We start from the raw sequence: 20,983 nt of genomic DNA, 5'->3' as shown, positions 1-20,983 counted from the left end.
TGAAGCTCATCAGATTTGCCTTCCCAAATCTCACTCATATAGCTTATGTATAATTTGAAGCTTCAGCTTCAAAGGAAAATGTCAACACTGGGTGTTCCTTAATGAAATACCTCATCCAATCATTCTGTTTTGCATCTTTTATATGTTAGCGCACTGAAAGGCCAACTCTCAAACAAAAATATCCAATTAAATTTTGACTTCCACCAATATTAGCATTATCAATATTTCACAAATGTCAAACTTCATACCCGTAGCTTTTGATATTTTCATTCTTATGTGATTCACTGTTAAGTGTCTGTGACTATTAATGTGACTGGATTTTTAAACAAAATATTAATTCAAATCAGTGTATTTTTTTAGTCCATACAAAGGACAGATTTCCCAGTTATTATTCTGGAATCAATTATCAGAAGCAAACTTGAAGTATATTCCCAGTATAGAAGGAACAGGAGCATGAGATCTAAATGGGAAGTTAGAACAATTTTTCATCAAGTCAAGTGAAGTCACTTTTTATTTTCATTTCGACCATAACTGCTGGTACGGTACATAGTAAAAACGAGACAACGGTTTTCAGGACCATGGTGCTACATGAAACAATAGAAAAACCACACTGAACTACGTAAAACAACACAAAAGAAAATACACTGGACTACAGACCTACCCAGGACTGCATAAAGTGCATAAAACAATGCAGGCATTACAATAAATAATAAACAAGACAATAGGCACAGTAGTGGGCGGTAAGTTGGTGACAGTCCAGACTCTGGGTACTGAGGAGTCTGATGACTTAAGGGGAAAGTAACTGTCACATAGTCTGGTTGTGAGAGCCCAAATGCTTCGGTGGCTTTACCCAGATGGCAGGAGGGAGAAGAGTTTGTATGAGGGGTGCGTGGGGTCCTTCGTAATGCTGAATGCTTTGCGGATGCAGCGTGTGATGTAAATGTCTGTAATGGCGGGAAGAGACCCCGATGATCTTCTCAGCTGACCTCAGTATCTGCTGCAGTGTCTTGCAATCCGAAATGGTGCATTTTCCAAAACAGGCAGTAGGCAGTGATGCAGCTGCTCAGGAGGCTCTCAATACAACCTCTGTAGAATGTGATGCAGAATTGGGGGAGGGGGGAAGATGGACTCTCCTCAGCCTTCGCAAATTTATACTCTTAACGCTTCCAATCTAATATGCCAAAGCTGCCAAAAATAAAATCTGTTAAATACCGTGATCAGAGTTTTTCCAATATGGACACGTATTCTGGGTGTGGAGCTAAAAATGGCGCCAGAGGGCAACAGAGGGCAGATGGCGCCAGTTCACCCGTGAACAGTTAAATTCTTCCTATCCTAGTTTCTCTATTTTACTTTTCAGGGTGGCTGGGAGCCTTTCAGTATCTTTGATCTACAACGGCACTCAAACTGCAGTTCTGCACTACGGCATGTCCCTATTCTTTGAGTTCGCCTATCGGCCACGTTTCAGTATGCCCAGGTCTGGCTTGAAGTCAGGCGACTTTGAGGCGCTGCCAGGCCCCATGGATACAACTTCTCACTGGTGTTGCAAACTAAAGAGTAGCAGGAGCTGGAACATCGTAAACAGTGAGAGTAGCTGTCAGAGAGCTCTGCACTCAGTAATCGATCAATCCATCTTTCTCTCAATGGTGAGGAAGAGTTTGCTGTTGATACTGTAACAACAAAATAGCAAATGTCAAAAGAGATTGCAAAAATGTTGGAGTGAAGAGTTAGTTTTCGATGTATTTAGATAATGGTCTCTCTTTGGGAGCTTTGTTGTTGTTTGCACGGTGGGTGGTGGTAATACTGATGCCTTACACTGGAATAAGTGGAGAAGTGGGAGGGTTTGATGCTGCTTGTGCATGGGAGGGAGTACAGAGCTTTGGGGTTGTTTAAGTTTTTTTTCTGTCGTTCATTCTTTGGAGCTGTTCTTCTGTTTCGAGGATGTCTGCAGACAGTGAGTATTTCAGGTTGTATATTGTATACATTCTCTGATATTACATGGAACTATTGAACTATAATGGCTTAAAAGACTCCAGTATTAAACACCAATTAGTAATTAGAGAAGCCATGTCATAGTTCCTGTAAGTCAGCTTTTTCTCTATAATGGATTTTACTGCTGCCCCAAAATCAACAAATTTCATGACATAAGCCAGTGATATTAAACCTGATCCTGATTGGAGTACCAAAGGTAAAACACTGAGACTTCAGTGGTTAGAGTGACAAAGTCAAATCAATATTAAAAATCAAACTTGAATGGTATACTAATTAGGGAAGGTTAATTACAGTATTGCAGAATCATTAGAGATTGCTAGAGAAGTACTTGTTACATTCTAATGGGAAATTACAGAAAGTGATTTATCTTCTCAATGCCCGTATTTTAAGTTTAACCAAATACCAAGAACAGACACAAAGATGGTTAACAATAACACACAAAGTAAATAATAACAGAACTTTATTGTAATCCTGATACCTCAATGATCACAAACAATGTGCAATGCATGTTTACAACTCTGATTTTCAAAAAGTTTAATACTGTGCAAAAACAATGTAACACAGCTATTTGCAAATCACATGTTGAGATCTACTTAAATCAGACAACCTTTGAAATAATTTATCTGGATACTCTACACAAAATAAGAATGGACAACATAAACACTGCTTACAGAATTAATTTCTGTAAGAAAAAAAGCCAAATTCTTGCAATTATTAGAAGTTTTCTGAAAGCCTCAAAAATCAAGACAACACTTTGAGCAAAATGTACATCACATGGAAATACCCAAAGTAACCAGCAATAAAAGAGAACAACTGCAATGGATTCTGTTTACTGACAACTATTTTAACTCAATTTGACTCAAGTACCAATTAGAATGTAAAATGAAAACAAAGTTGTAGAAAAAAAATTACACTCCATAAATTTACCACTTAGAAATCCAGCTATACAATATTCCAAAGGGACTCTGAGGCAGCTCTAACAAACTGCATTAACATCATCAACACTGAGTCAGAGTACATTCTACAATGATTGTGAAAAGTGCAAGTATGAAGACTAATCTTGCAAAAGAGTAATAGCAAGGTTTTGCCACAGAAGAGCAAACAGCATGTTTTGGTCTGATTTACTTGTAATATTGCTGTGATGTATATAAAACTGAAAATTTTACCATCATAAAAAGTTTTTTTAAACAGTAGTTGTAAAGTAGAAAGAGCTTAAAAATTACAACTAGGTTCAAAACCTGAAATGAATTGGCACAAGTTATTTCCACTTATAATCTATTCATGAAAAAGAATATCAATTTACATCAATTTTAGAAGATAGTTGTAATAGCTTTAAACAAATCTTGGATAACATGAAATGTATGGTGGAACAGTGCATGTTATTTTACTTCATGTCAGAATAATGACAGCTTATAACAAAGTAAAATGTATTTAGTAGTATATTTAAAATAATCTATTTACATTTAGACTAAATCAATTGGGTTTAATCTCTACTGGACTGCATCGCAATGAACAAAACGTACCAGTGCAGAAATTTTCCGTAAATATTTGATGCAATGAGACTGACCATGAGAAAGCATAACATATGATATACAAATATGATGAACTGGTCCTTCTAATTATGTTGAAATCGCAGTATTGTCATAGCATTAGTTTAAAATTCCAGCACATAACACTGAGTAAATTCATACAGAAATGAATATAAGAGGTATGTTCAAATTAATCAATTACTTTTGTCAAAAAAAAAACCCAGACTGAGGAAATTTCCTATATTAATATCTAATCTGGTTTGGTTTTAAACGTATATCCAAAATGTAAAGTACATGGAACCAGTTATTTTTGTGACTAATGTGCATGAATTATGGTTTGATGGATACATTAGCTTTCATGCCTAAAGTAATTAACTAATAACAAATTAGTCAATGAATACCTCATCAATATTTGCCCACATCACAACCACACCCCCAAGTTTTTTTAAAACAGATTTTACTACCCAGCATTTACTCAGGAGAAGTTTAGGAACGGTCATAGCCTAATCAAATTCTGTCTCTACATACCAAAACTAAAAACTTGTAATGACAGCAACAAGAAATGTTCTTACAAGTTAAAGGCCAGTTGTTAAAAATAGCAGCAGACCAGTGTTTGTATATTCACCCCTTTGCAGTCTTGTGAAACTAAATACAACCGTGCAGCATTTAATAACGTACTAAATAAAACAGTAAATTTCCTGAGTTTACCAGTTTGCACCACCAATTTAAATGACATTTTAGTGCAATAAACGTGTTAATGTTATTTAAAGAAACAAAGTAACACTTACATATTTACCACCTATAAATTTATTTTACAAGCACTTGACACTGTTGACTTTCTCACAGTCTTTCTTCAAAATAAGCAAGTTATGTCAGAACTTGAGGAAATAAAAAAATCTGTAATAACCCAAGTTGGAGCACTGCCATGATAAACAACTCATTTTTTTTTCTCTATCAAACAGGCATCATTAAAAGTGTTGCCATTTATGTTCACTGTCTGAAATACATATAAACATGTCAATCTGTATTCATTAATCTAATCTGTAGATCTGCATATACTAATTACTATCTTTTTAATACTAATATCACAAAGATTCCAAATTTTCTGTAGAGTAGCCAGGGCTAAGACTACTTAATAGCCCAAAACTATTTAGTTATTTTCAAGTGGGTCAGCAGTTATAGCAAATCATTTTTCCTCCCCTTAGAAAACATTTTAATCACACCATCTTTAACAGTAAGAAACTTTACATTCATGGTACTTTACATCAAAGACATGCAACTTTTCAAAATACTCATTAACTAAAAATTGTTTAAGTTCCCTTTAAAATAATGGAGCTTCAAATTTTGTTTACTTACTGTTATTGTAAAAAAAATTCAACTGCTTAATAGCAGCCACATAGTTAATATCCACAGGTCTTGGAGCATTAAGAGATTAACAAATACTCTACAGGTGACATTCATCCAATGTGCTTTTTACAAATGTGCTTTCAACAGCTCTATCAATCAAACATAATTAACTTCAGTGAAATTTTACCAATTGGCTTTGACAGCTTTAATGTCAGTGACCAGATTCTGTGCCAGGCAAATTCCAAATATCTGCAAAAGGGAAATAAATTTGTGAACTTTAAACACATTTGTAATACTATTAAAACAGATTTGACCAACATACTCTGATACATAAAATGTTTGTACACCAAGATAAAAAAAACAAAAACTGCTGAAAACATTCACTCTGTTAAAACTATAAGCTGATCTTTGCTGAATAACCAGTCATATACTCTTTTGTGTCCTTCATTTTTCCATACTGATTTTGTTTGGATTTGGCATTTTCTACATAAATTGCTTACCTGCAGTAAAGCAATAGCAATGAAAATTCCAGCAACCACAATCAAATTTTCCTGCAGCCACTTCTCAAACTGGCCAACGCATCCTTTGGTATAAATATAATCTTGTTGATCTATTTCCTAAAGCAATCAGGAATTTTTATTTAGTGATTTTTATAAAACAGACCAAGCTTCATTTCCATTACAAGACAGTCCATTTTGCAAGTAATCTGAATAGGATTGAAGAGAATTATGGATGTATTTTGCTCAATTTCTAAGAGTTAGAAATGACACCATTTTATATAATTAACATTTAGCTAGATGGCATAGATTAGAATCCATTGTAAACATCGCATTATAGATCAAAATCCACCACCACACATGAACATTAACTGCTGGCCACAATCTATAATTCGTGCCACTGCAAGTCTGTGATATTGTAAGCAGAAATGCAAAAATCTGAACATATTTTACAATCAAAAACTGTTCATTACAAAATTCACATTTTAGTTTTACATATTCCACGACTGTTGTAAATGAGTCATTTCAATTTCATTCTTGAAATCTTTTCAGCGTACTTGCCCCAGTCTTCTTGCATCAGTCATCACAGAGGGAGGCACCAGAGGCACGCCAGGAATTTCAGCGTGTCGGGCAGAAGTGAGTGCAATCATTATTACTAAGGAGGTGTTTGGGAAGCTGAAAGGTCTGAAGGCAGATAAATCATACAACCAGATGGGCTCCTCCCCAGGGTTCCAAAAGAGATAGCTGAAGAGATTCTGGAGGCATTAGTAATGATCTTCCAAGTATCACTAGCTCCTGGAATCGTTCGAGGACTGGAAAACTGCAATTGTCACTCCAAGAAGGGAGGGAAGTGAGTAACAGGAAGTAGGCTAGTTAGCTTGAATTCAGTGGTTGGCTAGATGTACGTTATTGAAGATGAGGTTTTGGGGTACTTGGAGGCATGTGACAAAACAGGCCAAAGTCAGTATGGTTTCCTTAAGGGGAAATCTTGCCTGACATATCTGTTAGCATACTTTGAGGAAGTAACAGGCAGGATAGACAAAGAAGAGTCAGTGGATGCTGTTTACTTGTATTTTCAGAAGGTCTCTGACAAGGTAGTCACATGAGGCTGATAAACAACACAAGAGCCCATGGTACAACAGGAAAAACTAGCATAGACAGAAGATTGGCTAACTGTCAGGAAGCAAAGAGTGGGAATACAAGGGGGGTTTGCTCACTGGCTGCTGGTGACTCATGGTATTTCCACAGGGGTCAGTGTAACGATGTTTTTCTTCATATTATATGTCAATGATCTGGAAGATGGAATTGATGGTTTTGTGTCCGTTTGTGGAAGATATGAAGATTGGTGGAGAGACAGATGGTGTTAAGGAAGCAGGGAGTCTATAGAAGGACTTGGTCAGATTAGGAGAATGAGAAAAGGAATGTCAGATGGAATAAAGTGTAGGGAAGTGTATGGTCATGCAGTTTGGTAGAAGAAATAAAAGGCATAGACTATTTTCTAAATGGGAAGCATATTCAGAAATTAGAGGTACAAAAGGAACTAGGTAGTTCTAACGCAGGATTCCCTAAAGGTAATTTGCAAGTTAAGTCAGTAGTAAGGAAGATAAATGCAATGTTAATATTCATTTTGAGGGGACTAGGATATAAAAGGATGTAATGCTGCGGCTTGAGAGATATTCAGGCCACATTTTTGGATCCCTTATCCCCAAGAAAGGGTGTGCTGGCATTGGAGAGCATCCAGAGGTGGTTTACGAGAATCATCCTGGAAATGAAAGGGTTAATGCATTAGGAGCATTTAATAGCTCTGGGCCTGTACTCACTGGGATTCAGAAGTACAAAGGGGGGAATCTCTTCAAAACCTATCAAATACTGAAAGGCCTAGATAAGAGTGGACATGGAGAAGATGTTTCCTATAGTGGGGGAATCTAGGATGCATCCTCAGAATACACGGATTGAGAACAGAGTTGAAAAGAAATTTCTTTAGCCAGATGGCAACGAACTTGTGGAACATTCCCACAAATGAATATGGAGGACAAGTCAATGGGTATATTTAAAGTTTTCTTAATTAGTAATGGTATCAAAGGTCACGGAGAGAAGGTAGGGAGTGGGGTTGAGACAAGTAATAAATCAGCTATGATCAAATGGCAGAGCAGACTCAATTGGCTGAATTGCCCAAGTCTGCTCCTATGTCTTATGGTCTAAAAACTTATAAATATAATAAAACCTGAATCTGCTTAGAAGAATAAGTTATTTATATACAATGAGCCAAGACCAAAAATTCTTCCTGTAAAGCTAAAACAACAAAGGCAACAGGTTCTCCAAATATCAAGAAATACCGTTTATTCAACTGCAATAATAGCAACAGCAAATTACACCCTCTCTTCCTTCAACAAGAAATGATTTACACTTACCATTTTCGACCTGACATCATATCCACACTGTGTGTTAATGACATCCTCCTGCAAAAAAAAGGTGACATATCAAAGTAAAGCATTCAGCCACAATATTCCAAAGTGACGAGTTTCATACATTCATTGTAAAACTTAGTGATAAGTTTACAATGGCAACAAACTTCACCCATTAGGTGCTGAATATAGGTTGCCCAATAAAAGAAGGCATTAATCTCAAATATCTGAAGCAGGAATTGCCTGCAATGGTACAAGTCATGTCATAATTTACTGCAACCAGTTTGACAGATTTGCCAGAATTCCCTGACAATCTTATTTACATTTAACATTTTAAAAAAAGGCACAAGGCAAATGTAATGTTAAGCAATCGGAGCTCTAACAGAAGTGCCAAAATAAATAAATACTGCTTTTAAAAAAATCTCCTAACAACAGTAATATGACTGGAAGCACTTAAGAATAAATTCGCAATCCTTTCAGAATTACTTCGCTCATGAATTTCATGCTACATATTGGGATTGAATAGATATGATAATCATTGAAGGTTGGTAATACATGGCAGTTAAATGAGCAGCAGAGAATGCTGCCACAGGTTACTCAGATTCAAAATAAAGAACTTCAGGCAGTATTTATATAGAATCAGAATATGAAAATCAGGTTTAATATCACGGGCAATATGTTGAGAAATTTGTTATTTGCAGCAACAGCACATTGCAATACATAATAAAAAAAACTAAATTTATATAGATGTAATAAACTAAATAAGTATTACAAAAGGAGGGGAAAAAAGTAAGGTAGTGTTCACAGATTCATTGTTCATTCAGAAATCTGATGGCAGAGGGGAAGAAGCCATTCCTAAAATATTGAGTGTCTCTCTTCCGGCCACTGTACCTCCTCCCTGATGGTAGCAATGAGAAGAGAGAATATACTGGGAGATGGGGGTCATTAAAGATGGATGCCATCTTTTTGAGGCATTGTCTTTTCAAAATGTCTATGATGCTGGGGAGGCTAGGAGCCCATGCTGGAGCTTGCTGAGTTTACAACTTTCTGCAGCAACTCCTCCATAACATGTGGTGATTCGACTAGTTAGAATGCTCTCCACAGTACATCTTTAGAAATTTGCAAGAGTCTTTTATAACATGTAATATCATCGGCCCAGGGTAGATCTTCAAGTTCCTGGGTGTCAACATCTTTGAAACTGCTCACCTTGCCTGATCCCTCAATGAATATCGGTATGTCTTCCCTCGACTTCCCCTTCCTGAAATCCACAATCAATTCTTTGGTCTTACTGACGTTGAATGCAAGATTGTTTTTGCAACACCACTCAACCAGCAAACCTATCTCACTCCTGCAAACATCCCTGTCACCAACTGAAATTCTGCAAATAGTTGTGTAATCAGCAAATTTATAGATGCCATTTAAGTTGTGTCTCGGCACAGTCATGGGTGCAGAACGAGTAGAACAGTGGGCTAACCACACATCTTTCAGGTGCGCCACTGCTGACTGTCAGCGAGGAGAACTTATTTCCAATCTGCACTGACTGTGCTCTCCCATTGAGAAAGGATCCAGTTACAGAGGCCCAGGCTTTGGAGGCTGTTGATTAGAACTGAAGGTATGATGGTGTTGAATGCTGAACTGTAATCAATAAGCAGCAGCCTGATGTAGGTTTTGCTATTGTCCAGGTGATCCAAGGCCAAAGGCAGAGCCAGTGAGATTGCAGCAGCTCCAGTTGCTCAGGCAGAAGTTGATACTGGCCGGGACCAATCTCACAATGAACTTCATCACAGTAGAGCGAGTGCAACTGGATGATAGTTGTTGAGGCAGCTGATCCTGCTCTTCTTAAGACACTGGTGTGATTTTCACCCTTTGAAGTGTGTGGGAACCTCTGACTGTGGCAGTGAGAGATTGAAGATGCCTTTAAACACACCCACCAGTTGGTTGACAAAGTTTTTCAGTGCCCTACCCCAGATACACCATCATGGCCTGATGACTTGAGAGGGGTTCACTCTCTTAAAAGATATTCTGATGTTAGCCTCCGAGTAAAAGATCCCAGATGCTGCAGGGATTCGCACAAGGATACTTTTTATTCTCCCTTCCAAAGCGTGCATAAAAGGCATTGAGCTCATCTGGGAGTGAAGCATCATAGCCATTTATGATGTTAGGATTAGTTTTGTTGGAAATAATGACCTGCAAACCCTGCCAGAGATGACATGCATCCAATTCTATCTCTAACTTCAATCACAGTTATTTTTTCACTCTTAAAATTCCCATCCATAAGTCATACCTGGGCTTCTTGTATAGTTCTAGATCACGGGTCTTGAATGCTAAAGATCTAGTCCCCAGCAGACTATAAATTTCCTGGTTCATCCAAGACTTTTGGTTTGAGTATGTCCAGTATGTTCTCGTAGGAACACATTCATCCTCACAGGTCTTGATGAAGTCAGTGACAACCTGGCATATTCATTCAGATTTGAAGATGAATCCCAGAATTGTCCAGTCCACTGGCTCAAAGCAGTACTGTAAGAGCTTCTCTGCTCTTGTGACGATACCTTCTTGGTCCTCAGCACTGGTATTGCGGTCTTTCGTCCCTGCCTATATGTTAGGAGTAGAGGCATAACTAGGTGATCGGATAAAGTGTGGGTGTGGGATAACACAGTAAGCATGTTTGATGGTGGTTCATATCAAAATACTTCTTCAAACTGGCCCGATTGAAGTCCCCCACAATGATAGGGAAGGCAGCAGGAAACACTGCTTTGTGATTGCTGATCACGATGCTCAGTTCCTCCAGTGCCTGTCTGACATTGGCCTGAGGTGGGATGTAAACCACCAACAAGATGATGGTGGAAAATCACCCTCGGCAGATAAAATGGATGACCTTTGACTGCTAAATGTTTCATGCACAGGCAAGCGGGATTGAGACAACTGCCACATCTGTGCACAATGATGAATTAATCATAAAGCATATTCCACCTCATCTAGCTTTAAAAGACTGAGCTGTCCTGTCCTTGCACTGAAGTCATCAGGCTGCTGCGCTGCATCCAGTATGGGGGGCACTGGACGTCTCCCCTGTACTGCCATCTTGCTCTGAGGTCTTCAATTTTATTTTCCAGACACTGTATATTTGCAGGATAGTCAGGAATGGGAGTCCAAATCCTCTGTGTTTCCATTGTACCTGTGGACTTGCACATCTTTCTGCATTCATTTTCTTAGCATGGAACAGCACTCATGACTCGAGTCTATCATTTGGAATCTGCCGATTTTGAGTATTGACAGAATTTATTTATTTATTTGTTTATTTATTTATTTAAAGTCTTAAACCAATATTGCTTTCTGATATACCCATGGCTGTGACTGTGAATTTCAGCTTTGAGTAGTCCTGAACAGGAACAATTGATGATTTCCATCTGACCTGCTCGCAAAGCATTGCCACTATCGGTGCCAAATAACACAAGCTTTGAAAATATCCTATTTGCTGATTAGCCAAACACACTTCACAATGCTATTCCTTCACATGAATAATTTTGTCTAACTTGAAACCTTGTTAAGAGCTACACAGATTATAATATATTAAAAATTTGTGCTATTGCCCTAACAAAATACATCACACATCAGCTTGAAGAGACTGAAGAAAAATTGAATTTTATCAAACACAGCACTTCTACCTAAATATTTGACAGTGACCATTTCACCAGTTAAAGCTTCACCAGTTTATAGACAATAGACAATAGGTGAAGTAGACCATTCGGCCCTTCGAGCCTGCACCGCCATTCTGAGATCATGGCTGATCATTCACTATCAATACCCAGTCCCTGCCTTGTCCCCATATCCCTTGATTCCCCTATCCATCAGATATCTATCTAGCTCCTTCTTGAAAGCATCCAGAGAATTGGCCTCCACCGTCTTCCGAGGTAGTGCATTCCACACCTGCACAACTCTCTGGGAGAAGAAGCTCTTCCTCAACTCTGTTTTAAATAACTGACCTCTTATTCTCAATCCATGCCCTCTGGTACTGGACTCTCCCAACATCTGGAACATATTTCCTGCCTCAATCCTATCAAATCCTTTAATTATCTTAAACGTTTCAATCAGATCCCCTCTCAATCTCCTCAATTCCAGCGTGTACAAGCCCAATCTCTCCAATCTCTCTGCGTAAGACAGCCCTGCCACCCCAGGAATCAACCTAGTGAATCTACGCTGCACTTCCTCAACTGCCAGAATGTCCTTCCTTAAACCTGGAGACCAAAACTGTACACAATATTCCAGGTGTGGTCTCACCAGGGCCCTGTACAAATGCAAAAGGACATCCTTGCTCTTGTATTCAATTCCCCTTGTAACAAAGGCCAACATTCCATTTGCCCTCTTCACTGCCTGTTGCACTTGCTCATTCACCTTCATTGACTGGTGAACTAAGACTCCTAGGTCTCTTTGCATTTCTCCCTTACCTAACTCTACACCGTTCAGACAATACTCTGCCCTCTTGTTCCTGCTTCCAAAGTGGATAACTTCACATTTATTCACATTGAATGACATCTGCCAAGTATCTGCCCACTCACCCAGCCTATCCAAGTCTCCCTGTATTCTCCTAACGTCCTCTTCGCATGTCACACTGCCACCCAGTTTAGTATCGTCAGCAAACTTGCTGATATAGTTTTCAATGCCCTCATCTAAATCATTGACATAAATCGTAAAGAGCTGTGGTCCCAATACAGAGCCCTGTGGTACCCCACTAGTCACCTCCAGCCAGTCCGAGAAACACCCATTCACTGCTACCCTTTGCTTTCTATCTGCCAACCAGTTTTCTATCCATGTTGAAACCCTGCCCCCAATGCCATGAGCTCTGATTTTACTCACCAATCACCAATCAGAATATTATCAAAGTGTATGCATATAAGAGAAAATAGAAGGTAACATCATCAAGAGGTGAAATAAGTATGTTTGTCAGAAACATTTTGTCATAGATGTTAAGTCCACCTTGGATGAAAGTTAAAGAGTAATCAAAGAAAACATTAGTCAAAGCAATGTCTAGCTCTCAAACAATAACTATCCTGCACAAAAGAGTAAAATTCAAAAAAGGCACACAAAAAGTGTAATGCATTAATAAACTGAGATATTGATCCAATTTGCATGAAGATTAATCAGGCTGTATGGTTAGATCCACGAGCAAATGCACAGAAAGCATTCAGGGTAGATGTCTTTAGCACTCCATTATGGAGTCAATGAACAGGCACTCTTGCTGAAAGGTTTAACAAATGACCTCAATAAATTAGGAAAATTATTGCAGAAAATGTAACAGAGAAATATAACTGACAATAAGAATTTTTTATAAGTAACTGGAGAGAGGTCCAAATGAACATTGGCTTGGTAGAGAATGAAGAAGAGAATGGTAATGGGAACAAAGAAATAACTGAAGAGTTGAACACATATTTCATATCAGTCTTTATGACAATACTTTGAACATCACATTGATAAGAAGTAATGCTGGAGAGAAATTAAGCATTACCACCACAGAGAACTAATACTGGTACACTAATGGGGAATCCTAAAAGTTGTTACTAAGATTCACTATAATCATCCAAGAATGTTTTAGCTCTGGAGAAGTACCAGCCCACTGGAAAACAACCAATGTGACACATCTGGTTCAAAAAAAAATCATCTTTCAGCTTAGCATCTCCTATTGGAACGATGTCTTAGAATCAATTATTAAATAATAGCACAGATGGAATATTGGAATTAAATCAGCCGGAGTCAGTAAGCCATTATGATGGGAAAATCATGTCTGATTGGTATTTTCTTTAGGAAAGTCTTGACCAAAACCTGAGGTTTATTATTATTTGATTTGACAATACCATTCAAGTTGCTTCTCATTGGTTAAGTCACATAGTGTTGGAGACAGCAATGTGGCTTACATACACCCAACAGACTGGAAGCAGCAAATAGGAATAAGGGGTGAGAATTTCAAGGTGACAATCTTTGATCAATAGTAAGCTACCAAAATATGGGCTGGGACCATGACTGTTTATAGTATTGATAACTTGTAGGAAGAGGATATATTGTAGTTAAAGTTACAGAAAACAAAAGTGGATGGAATGTAAAGTTGTGAGAATACAAATTGCTTGAAAGGTTAAGAAAGCAATAATAAATTGTTAAATAGGGCATATTGTGAGAAAATATAAAGTGGTTCACTTTGGACAGAACAAAAAAACTGAACAGCTGCACACAAAAGGATTCAGGCATCCATGAGCTTGAAGAACAGAAAGCACATGTGTAGTAGGTTCTAGGAAAGACTAATGGAATATTGGCTTTTATTTCAAGAGACTGCAGCATAAAGATACGGAAGTTTTACTGCAGTTGGATGAATCAATAATGAAACTAGTACTGCGAGTAACTTTGGCACCTGTTTAAGGAAACATTATTTAATTCAAAGCAGTTTGGAGATTCAGAGCAAGAGGGGGTTGCCCTACAAGGAAAAGTTAAACAGACTGGGATGACACTTACTGGATTTAAGAAAGAGACACACTTATTGAAACACAAGATTATTAGGGGATAGATTAAGTAAATGTTATTAAGATACTTCTTCAGAAGACAATCTCAGCAAAAAAAAGAGATAGACAGAAGGAAGAACTTCCCAGAGGATTTAGATTCTTTGACAGAGCTGTAGGAAGTTTTGCATATATTTCAGAGTGGTTTTGACAGATTTCTAATTGGCAAGAGATCCATTATTGGGAAAAGTTAGGAAAGAGCTCAGAGCGGTCACATCAGCCATAACCACAAGAATGGGGAAAGCAGACTCAGAATAGGTTACTTTTATTCCTACTTCATATGGCCTCACTCACATCCCATAATCAACTTTCAAAGTCAGAGTTCTCAAGCTTACATCATGTAAAAATATTTTGTCTCTAGTTGTGTTCCAATTCAAGGAAGCAAAGTCTACTCAATTAAAGTAAGTTAAAATGTACATGTAAAAGATTTAATTTATAAAGTATATTCATACCGCAGGGTCTTTTATACAGCAAGAAAATGGAACACCACATCGCTCTCGGCTTGGGTTGAAATCTGTACAGTTGAAGTAAATATTTAGGTCCCAGTCGATGGGCCCTCGAGCACCACAGCACAACCACTGTTATAATAAAAAAACAACAAAAATATCAGAGCTATGCAAACACAGACTATAACACCATCACCTTTCACGTAATATTAAAATGCAGATGCAAGATAAATAAACCTTCGTAAATTTTAACAAACACAAGGGCTGACTGAGACAGAAAATATTTTTCTAGAAAAAAGTTGCTCCAAAATATTTGGTGCTCCTCACTCTACGGTAAAGAGAATTGCTTCAAGATGTTTCACATTCACACAGTCAAATAAAATCCAATTATGTTATGTCATCATTGTACAAAAGGATAATGCCACATGCAAGGTGTGGACATAAAAGATATTTCAATTAAAAGTAATATTAACAAAGTTAGCTAATCCTCAAACTCTTCAATATACATAAAGGATACACCTCATTTAAAATCTAATGTAGTGCAGGCAGCAGGTGGCACTCTTCAAGAAATCTTACTCTTCACTTGCATAATAGCTAACATATAAAGGTCAAGGGATCCTATTTCCATCTCTCTAACAACGTCACTTGAAGTACAGGTATCTGAATACGGAGCAGGCTGATTGTTGCTGCAAAGTCCCAACTCTATTCACCAACTTTTACCATAGTTAATGCTGTAATTAATGTAGAAATGCAAGATGCAGAATATTGCTGCAACATGTTCCAGCAGCCCGTTACCAGAGTGCTTTTGTTTAAAGGTAAAAGAATCTGAATTAAAAAGTTACACAGCACTCTTGCTCAAAATACTTCATCTTCAGTGTAGTAAATTATACATACAAGCATCTTCAACTCCAAAAGAAAACTCCATCAAGACTTTTTGTCAGGTACTAATGTCAAATCCAGGAACAGATCACATCAGTGAATGTGAAAGCATGACTATCAAAAGGAAAAACTAATAGACAATAGGTGCAGAAGTAGACCATTCGGCCCCTTGAGTCTGCACCGCCATTCTGAGATCATGGCTGATCATTCACTATCAATACCCAGTCCCTGCCTTGTCCCCATATCCCTTGATTCCCCTATCCATCAGATATCTATCTAGCTCCTTCTTGAAAGCATCCAGAGAATTGGCCTCCACCGTCTTCCGAGGTAGTGCATTCCACACCTGCACAACTCTCTGGGAGAAGAAGCTCTTCCTCAACTCTGTTTTAAATAACTGACCTCTTATTCTCAATCCATGCCCTCTGGTACTGGACTCTCCCAACATCTGGAACATATTTCCTGCCTCAATCCTATCAAATCCTTTAATTATCTTAAACGTTTCAATCAGATCCCCTCTCAATCTCCTCAATTCCAGCGTGTACAAGCCCAATCTCTCCAATCTCTCTGCGTAAGACATTGCTACATTCTCCCTCACCACTAAGAACCATCTTGAAGAAACATGAAATACATCTTAAATACTACTAAATGTCCCATGCTCTGTCGGTCTGTGACCTCCAATTAGCGCAAACAGTGCATTACAGCGGCACTATTTTTGGCTAAGTCGACTTAAAATGCACTAACTTGCAGAATGCAGGCAAAGTTCAGGGTTATATATTCCTAAAAAATTGCTCACTCGCCATAACCAACCCCAGCTTTCACCTGAGAGCCGACCCAACATCATGGAAATCATGACGCGACGAAGCATGCACACGGCCAGCCTCAGAAGCAACACGAACCGGAGCAAAAGGACAGGGCAGCTCTATTTCGAGCGGTCACATATCACCATCAGCACGTGCAGGATTGGGACAGATCTAACTGCCACCCACCAGTAAGAGATCATTAAATCTTATTGTAATGACGTACTTCAAGACACCCATAAAACCCTTTGCTGCAGTCAAAGGACAGCGGTGACTATTATCATGTCCATTTAGGAGAGCGCCAACCGCATCATCAAGAATAATCAGCTTCCTGGTGGCTTTGGTGTCACTGCTTCTTCTATCCAGCATTAGGGTAAAAACAAATATGGTCAGCCTCATTTTGCCATGTGGAAAGAGAAGGGGGAAATTATGGTCTAGAGATGACACCAAACATTAGATCAGTTAGATCTGTCCCAATCCTCCACATGCTGATGGTGATTAGCAGAATGTGACCACTCATTGCCTTGCTACATGTCTTTCTTCATTAATAAACTGAGTTTTTCCTTCTTCAATTTCCAAAGCAAAGCAATACCAATAGCATTCAGGAAAATTTAATGTTCATTCTGGTCACATCAGGCTGCACTACCTTTCCCTCAAAGGGTACCCCAACAGTTCACCCTGTTGTCTAGTTCTGTTAGAAATACCATGTTCCTGAACAAAGTCTGACTAAATACCTAACCCAGATTCCCAATATTACAGAATAATTAATATGTGGATCGACAGATACAGATGACAAGAACTTAGTGGACTAACGAGTGAACTAGATGGCGATCTGTTAGGATTTTAAAACAATCAGAAACCAGATTCAGAGCTTTACTTTTGTTTAAAGTTGCTTGCCCAATTATATCTAGAATTGTAAGGAAATACTACGTACCAAAGCTCAGCACACCCTTTCACCTTCTTGCAAACTACTGCATTGCATTGATATTTACAGAAGATATCTAAACATTGCTTGTAAAATAATATTCTTGCCCTTGTAATGCAAATGCTTCTGACACTTCCAAACTTGCTCCTTGTTAAATACATAAAGCTCCATCACATCTATACTGTGATCTGTAGAACCAAATCAATTTCAATTCTACAACAAACGGTTATTTAAAAAAGGAGTTTTTTGATGTCTAAGAGAAATATAACCCTCAAGGATTTAGGAGATTTATCCTAGGATGCAATACAAGATATGGGAGGAAAATACTGGTGTTCTGACAGATATTTTCAAGTCTACACTGGCCACAGAAGAGGCGCCACTTGACGAGAGGACAACAAATATGGTACCTTTACTTCAGTGCATTATGCAACTATGAGCTGGTAAGTCTAATAGACTAATAGGTTTGACAGTCAAGATTAAGTAATTATGGAAAAATATTGAGGGAACGGATCAATCTGCACTGATCAGGCACTTAAGAAAATTTGCCTCTTTACTACTTTAAACCTTACACCTCATCTTAAAGCTATAATATTCAATACTTCCACCCAAGGAAACAGATTAGATAGGTCAGCCAATCTTCTCATGACCTTATAAACTTCTATCAGATCTCTCCCCAGTAACTGAAAGCACTAATGGGAAAAAAAAATCCAATTTACTCAACCACTCCATATAGCTATTACTGTGAACTCCTTCTGCACCCTCTCCAAAGCCTCCACTTCCTTTCTGTAACGGAGCAATCAGAACTGCACAAGGTCCTGCGAATGTGCCCTAATCAATTTTTTTTTATATATAAAGTTGCAACGTAACTTCTTGACTTTTACACTCAATTACTTGATCGATGAAGGAAAGCATACTGTATGCCATTTTTACTACCCACGTTACACTTAATTCATATTTCACTATACCCTGTAATGACAAATTCCTAATAGATCCCATAAAACAAATTAAAATTAAAATAGAAAAATAAAAAGTATTATTTGAGAAGTATTGACTGCCATCTGGGAGAATGAGGATGTAAAACAGTAACCACTTAATGTTACTGAACTACTTTATTCCATCAAAATATCTATTTCACTACCATTAGCCATGAAAATGCATCTGGGATCACCTAGTTTTAATAGATTAAAAGTGAATTAATAATTTACTCAAGGAAATGAGAAAAACTTTTTGCTTTTAAAACGGCTGATGTTCACAAGTATACATTTTTAGTCAATTTCTTTTAAGATTTTTGCGTTAGATATTCCCTGAATTGTCAAGGATACACTTCCAGATCAAGACAGTGCGGATTAAAAGCAAATTAAAGCTTCCTCTACATTATCCAAAGCACATTAAGCCAGTTCCAAAAGAGTACCAGTATCGTTCTTTTGCCATCTTCCACACAATACACCCAGACCTCTTACAATGGTAATGCATATTCACAACTGAATAGCTTTCAATTGCCTATGTGAATAAAAATAAATCAACTCTGAACTCATACTGCCCATTGAAGTGCATGGATAGTGATTGGCTGGTTGTCTAAGAATACACCTATTTCATCCAACATTAAAGACATTATTATGAAATGGTAAAAACTGCAATAGTACAGCACAATCAGTTCCAATAATTACTTTTGAACTGTATTTATTATTTAGATTTGCAGATGGAATGAGTAATCAAAACACCTTAAGGATAATGGTTCTTGAATAATCACATTATTGCATTATACTGGAATAAATAACCTCCTCCATACATTATATCAGATACAACTTCCAAGGTTTGGTTGAATTTACGTAGTACACCTTGTTACTTACATACTCTTGTGCAAAATCAATAAGGTTTTGAAGATCTATGTCATCCCTATAAGCTTGAACATTCTTGTTGATAAATAAGTTGAGTTGATCCTTGATCCAGTCCTTGAAGACAAATGCTAGTATCCCAGTTGTCAACTCCATGAAGAAAATTAGACCCAGAAATACTGAAAACTGAAAAATAAAACTCATTACCAATGTAACTTGCACCAAAATATAATAATAGCTCACTCGTGGGATGTTTTCTCAACTGGTGGATTTTCACCATAGAATGTTCAAAATGTCAGAACATCTGGATTCAATTTTCCAAATAATTTACTTTTAAGTATTTGATATACTACTCAGAAGTTTAAAAAAAAGCTTGTCGTAATTACCCCAGACTTCGCACACTATACAAAGCAAATGATCTTGAAATAGTATCCCCAAAAGAAGTGACCTTCAAAATCCCAGGGAAATTGCAAATCTCAATTATAAATATCATTTTAATAACAGTTTTATGTACAGCAACAGACACAAAATGCTGCAGAAACTCAGCAGGTCAGGAAGCATCTATCGAAATGAGTAGACAGTCAACGTTTCAGGATGAGACCCTTCTTCGTGACTGGAAGGGAAGGGGGAAAATGCCAGAATAAGGTGGGAAAAAGAAAGGATTACAAGCTGGAATGTGATAGGTGAACAGGTGAGGGTGGGGGGGGGGGGGGAGATGAAATAGGAAGCTGGGAGATGATAGACAGAAATGGTAAGGGACTGAAAGAGAAACCTGATAAAAGAGGAGAGTCAACCTATCACCTTCTAGCTTTTTTTTCCCCATTTCAAATGGCAGGCCTTGGTCCGAAATGTCAACTGTTTATTAATTTCTGTAAACAGTGCCTGATCTGCTGAAATTCTCCAGCATTTTTTGTGTTACTTTGGATATGCAGTACCCACAAAATGTCGTGTTTATAGTTCTAGGTATGGCACTTCACAGTAATAATATGCCATATCACTCCATATTACAATGATATGGTCCTGGATAACCTTTATCAAAAAACATTGCTACTCATTATAATCAGCACATATGTAATAATCTTCTGTACTTTAAAACAAGACCTTCAAAATGGACCATTGAAAATACTATATAATGCATTAGTGCATCCACGGATCATTAGGATGTCTGAAAAAATTTCCCTTTCTTGATTTAAAGTACATTTCTACAATTTTTTATATTGCATCTCTTCTAATTCAATTCAGTCAACCTTTGTATTTTGATTCTAACTGGTATGGCTGAGCAATTAGGAAGCAAATTAACTTGAAGATTAACTTTGATATATATGGAACATATATATCGTAGAAAATATATTAAATGTTATACATGAGTAAGGGCATAGGAATACATTAAAATTCTTAAAGATCAGCTTTGCAGAACAATGTTTACAAAACAGTGGGATTTCTTTCAGGTACTGAGGTATCAGAAAAATCCAAAATTAATTCAAGTCTGAAAGGGGACATGTCCAAGCCACAGACAGCTGTTTTAGTTTTCTTTTGAAGACCATGGAGAGGAGACACAGGAGAGACAGAGATATCAAATAAGACTCCACTAAGGATGAAACCAGAGATTACGGCAATCAGGAAACACTGAACTAGCTGAAGCATTCCCTCTTGAGGAAACAGCAATTATCGAAGTTCTTTAACATTATGAATGAATTGGAGAGTGAAGATGTTGAAAGATCATTTCCAATCACTGGAGTAACCAATACCACTGGTATAAATACAGGAGATGACATTCAAATCCAAACCGTAAGTA

The 20,983-nt window shown here is 37.6% G+C and overlaps 1 protein-coding gene across 1 annotated transcript in view; it reads right to left on the bottom strand.

The window, feature by feature from the left end:
• Positions 1 to 2,431: 2,431 nt before the first annotated feature.
• The window catches only part of LOC132405446 (tetraspanin-17), a 29,774-nt gene continuing 11,222 nt past the window's right edge, over positions 2,432 to 20,983 (bottom strand). The window contains exons 4-8 of the mRNA XM_059990256.1: positions 19,204 to 19,374; positions 14,759 to 14,884; positions 7,774 to 7,821; positions 5,366 to 5,482; positions 2,432 to 5,114 (exon numbers count right to left, since the gene is read on the bottom strand). Of these exons, the coding sequence (XP_059846239.1) occupies positions 5,049 to 5,114; positions 5,366 to 5,482; positions 7,774 to 7,821; positions 14,759 to 14,884; positions 19,204 to 19,374 (528 nt within the window). The 3' untranslated portion in view covers positions 2,432 to 5,048. The remainder of the gene's footprint in view (positions 5,115 to 5,365; positions 5,483 to 7,773; positions 7,822 to 14,758; positions 14,885 to 19,203; positions 19,375 to 20,983) is intronic.

The sequence above is a fragment of the Hypanus sabinus genome, chromosome 15 (genome assembly GCF_030144855.1).
Source record: "Hypanus sabinus isolate sHypSab1 chromosome 15, sHypSab1.hap1, whole genome shotgun sequence".
In the NCBI taxonomy this organism is placed as follows: Eukaryota; Metazoa; Chordata; class Chondrichthyes; order Myliobatiformes; family Dasyatidae; genus Hypanus; species Hypanus sabinus.
This window is presented reverse-complemented; position numbering and strand designations above follow the sequence as displayed.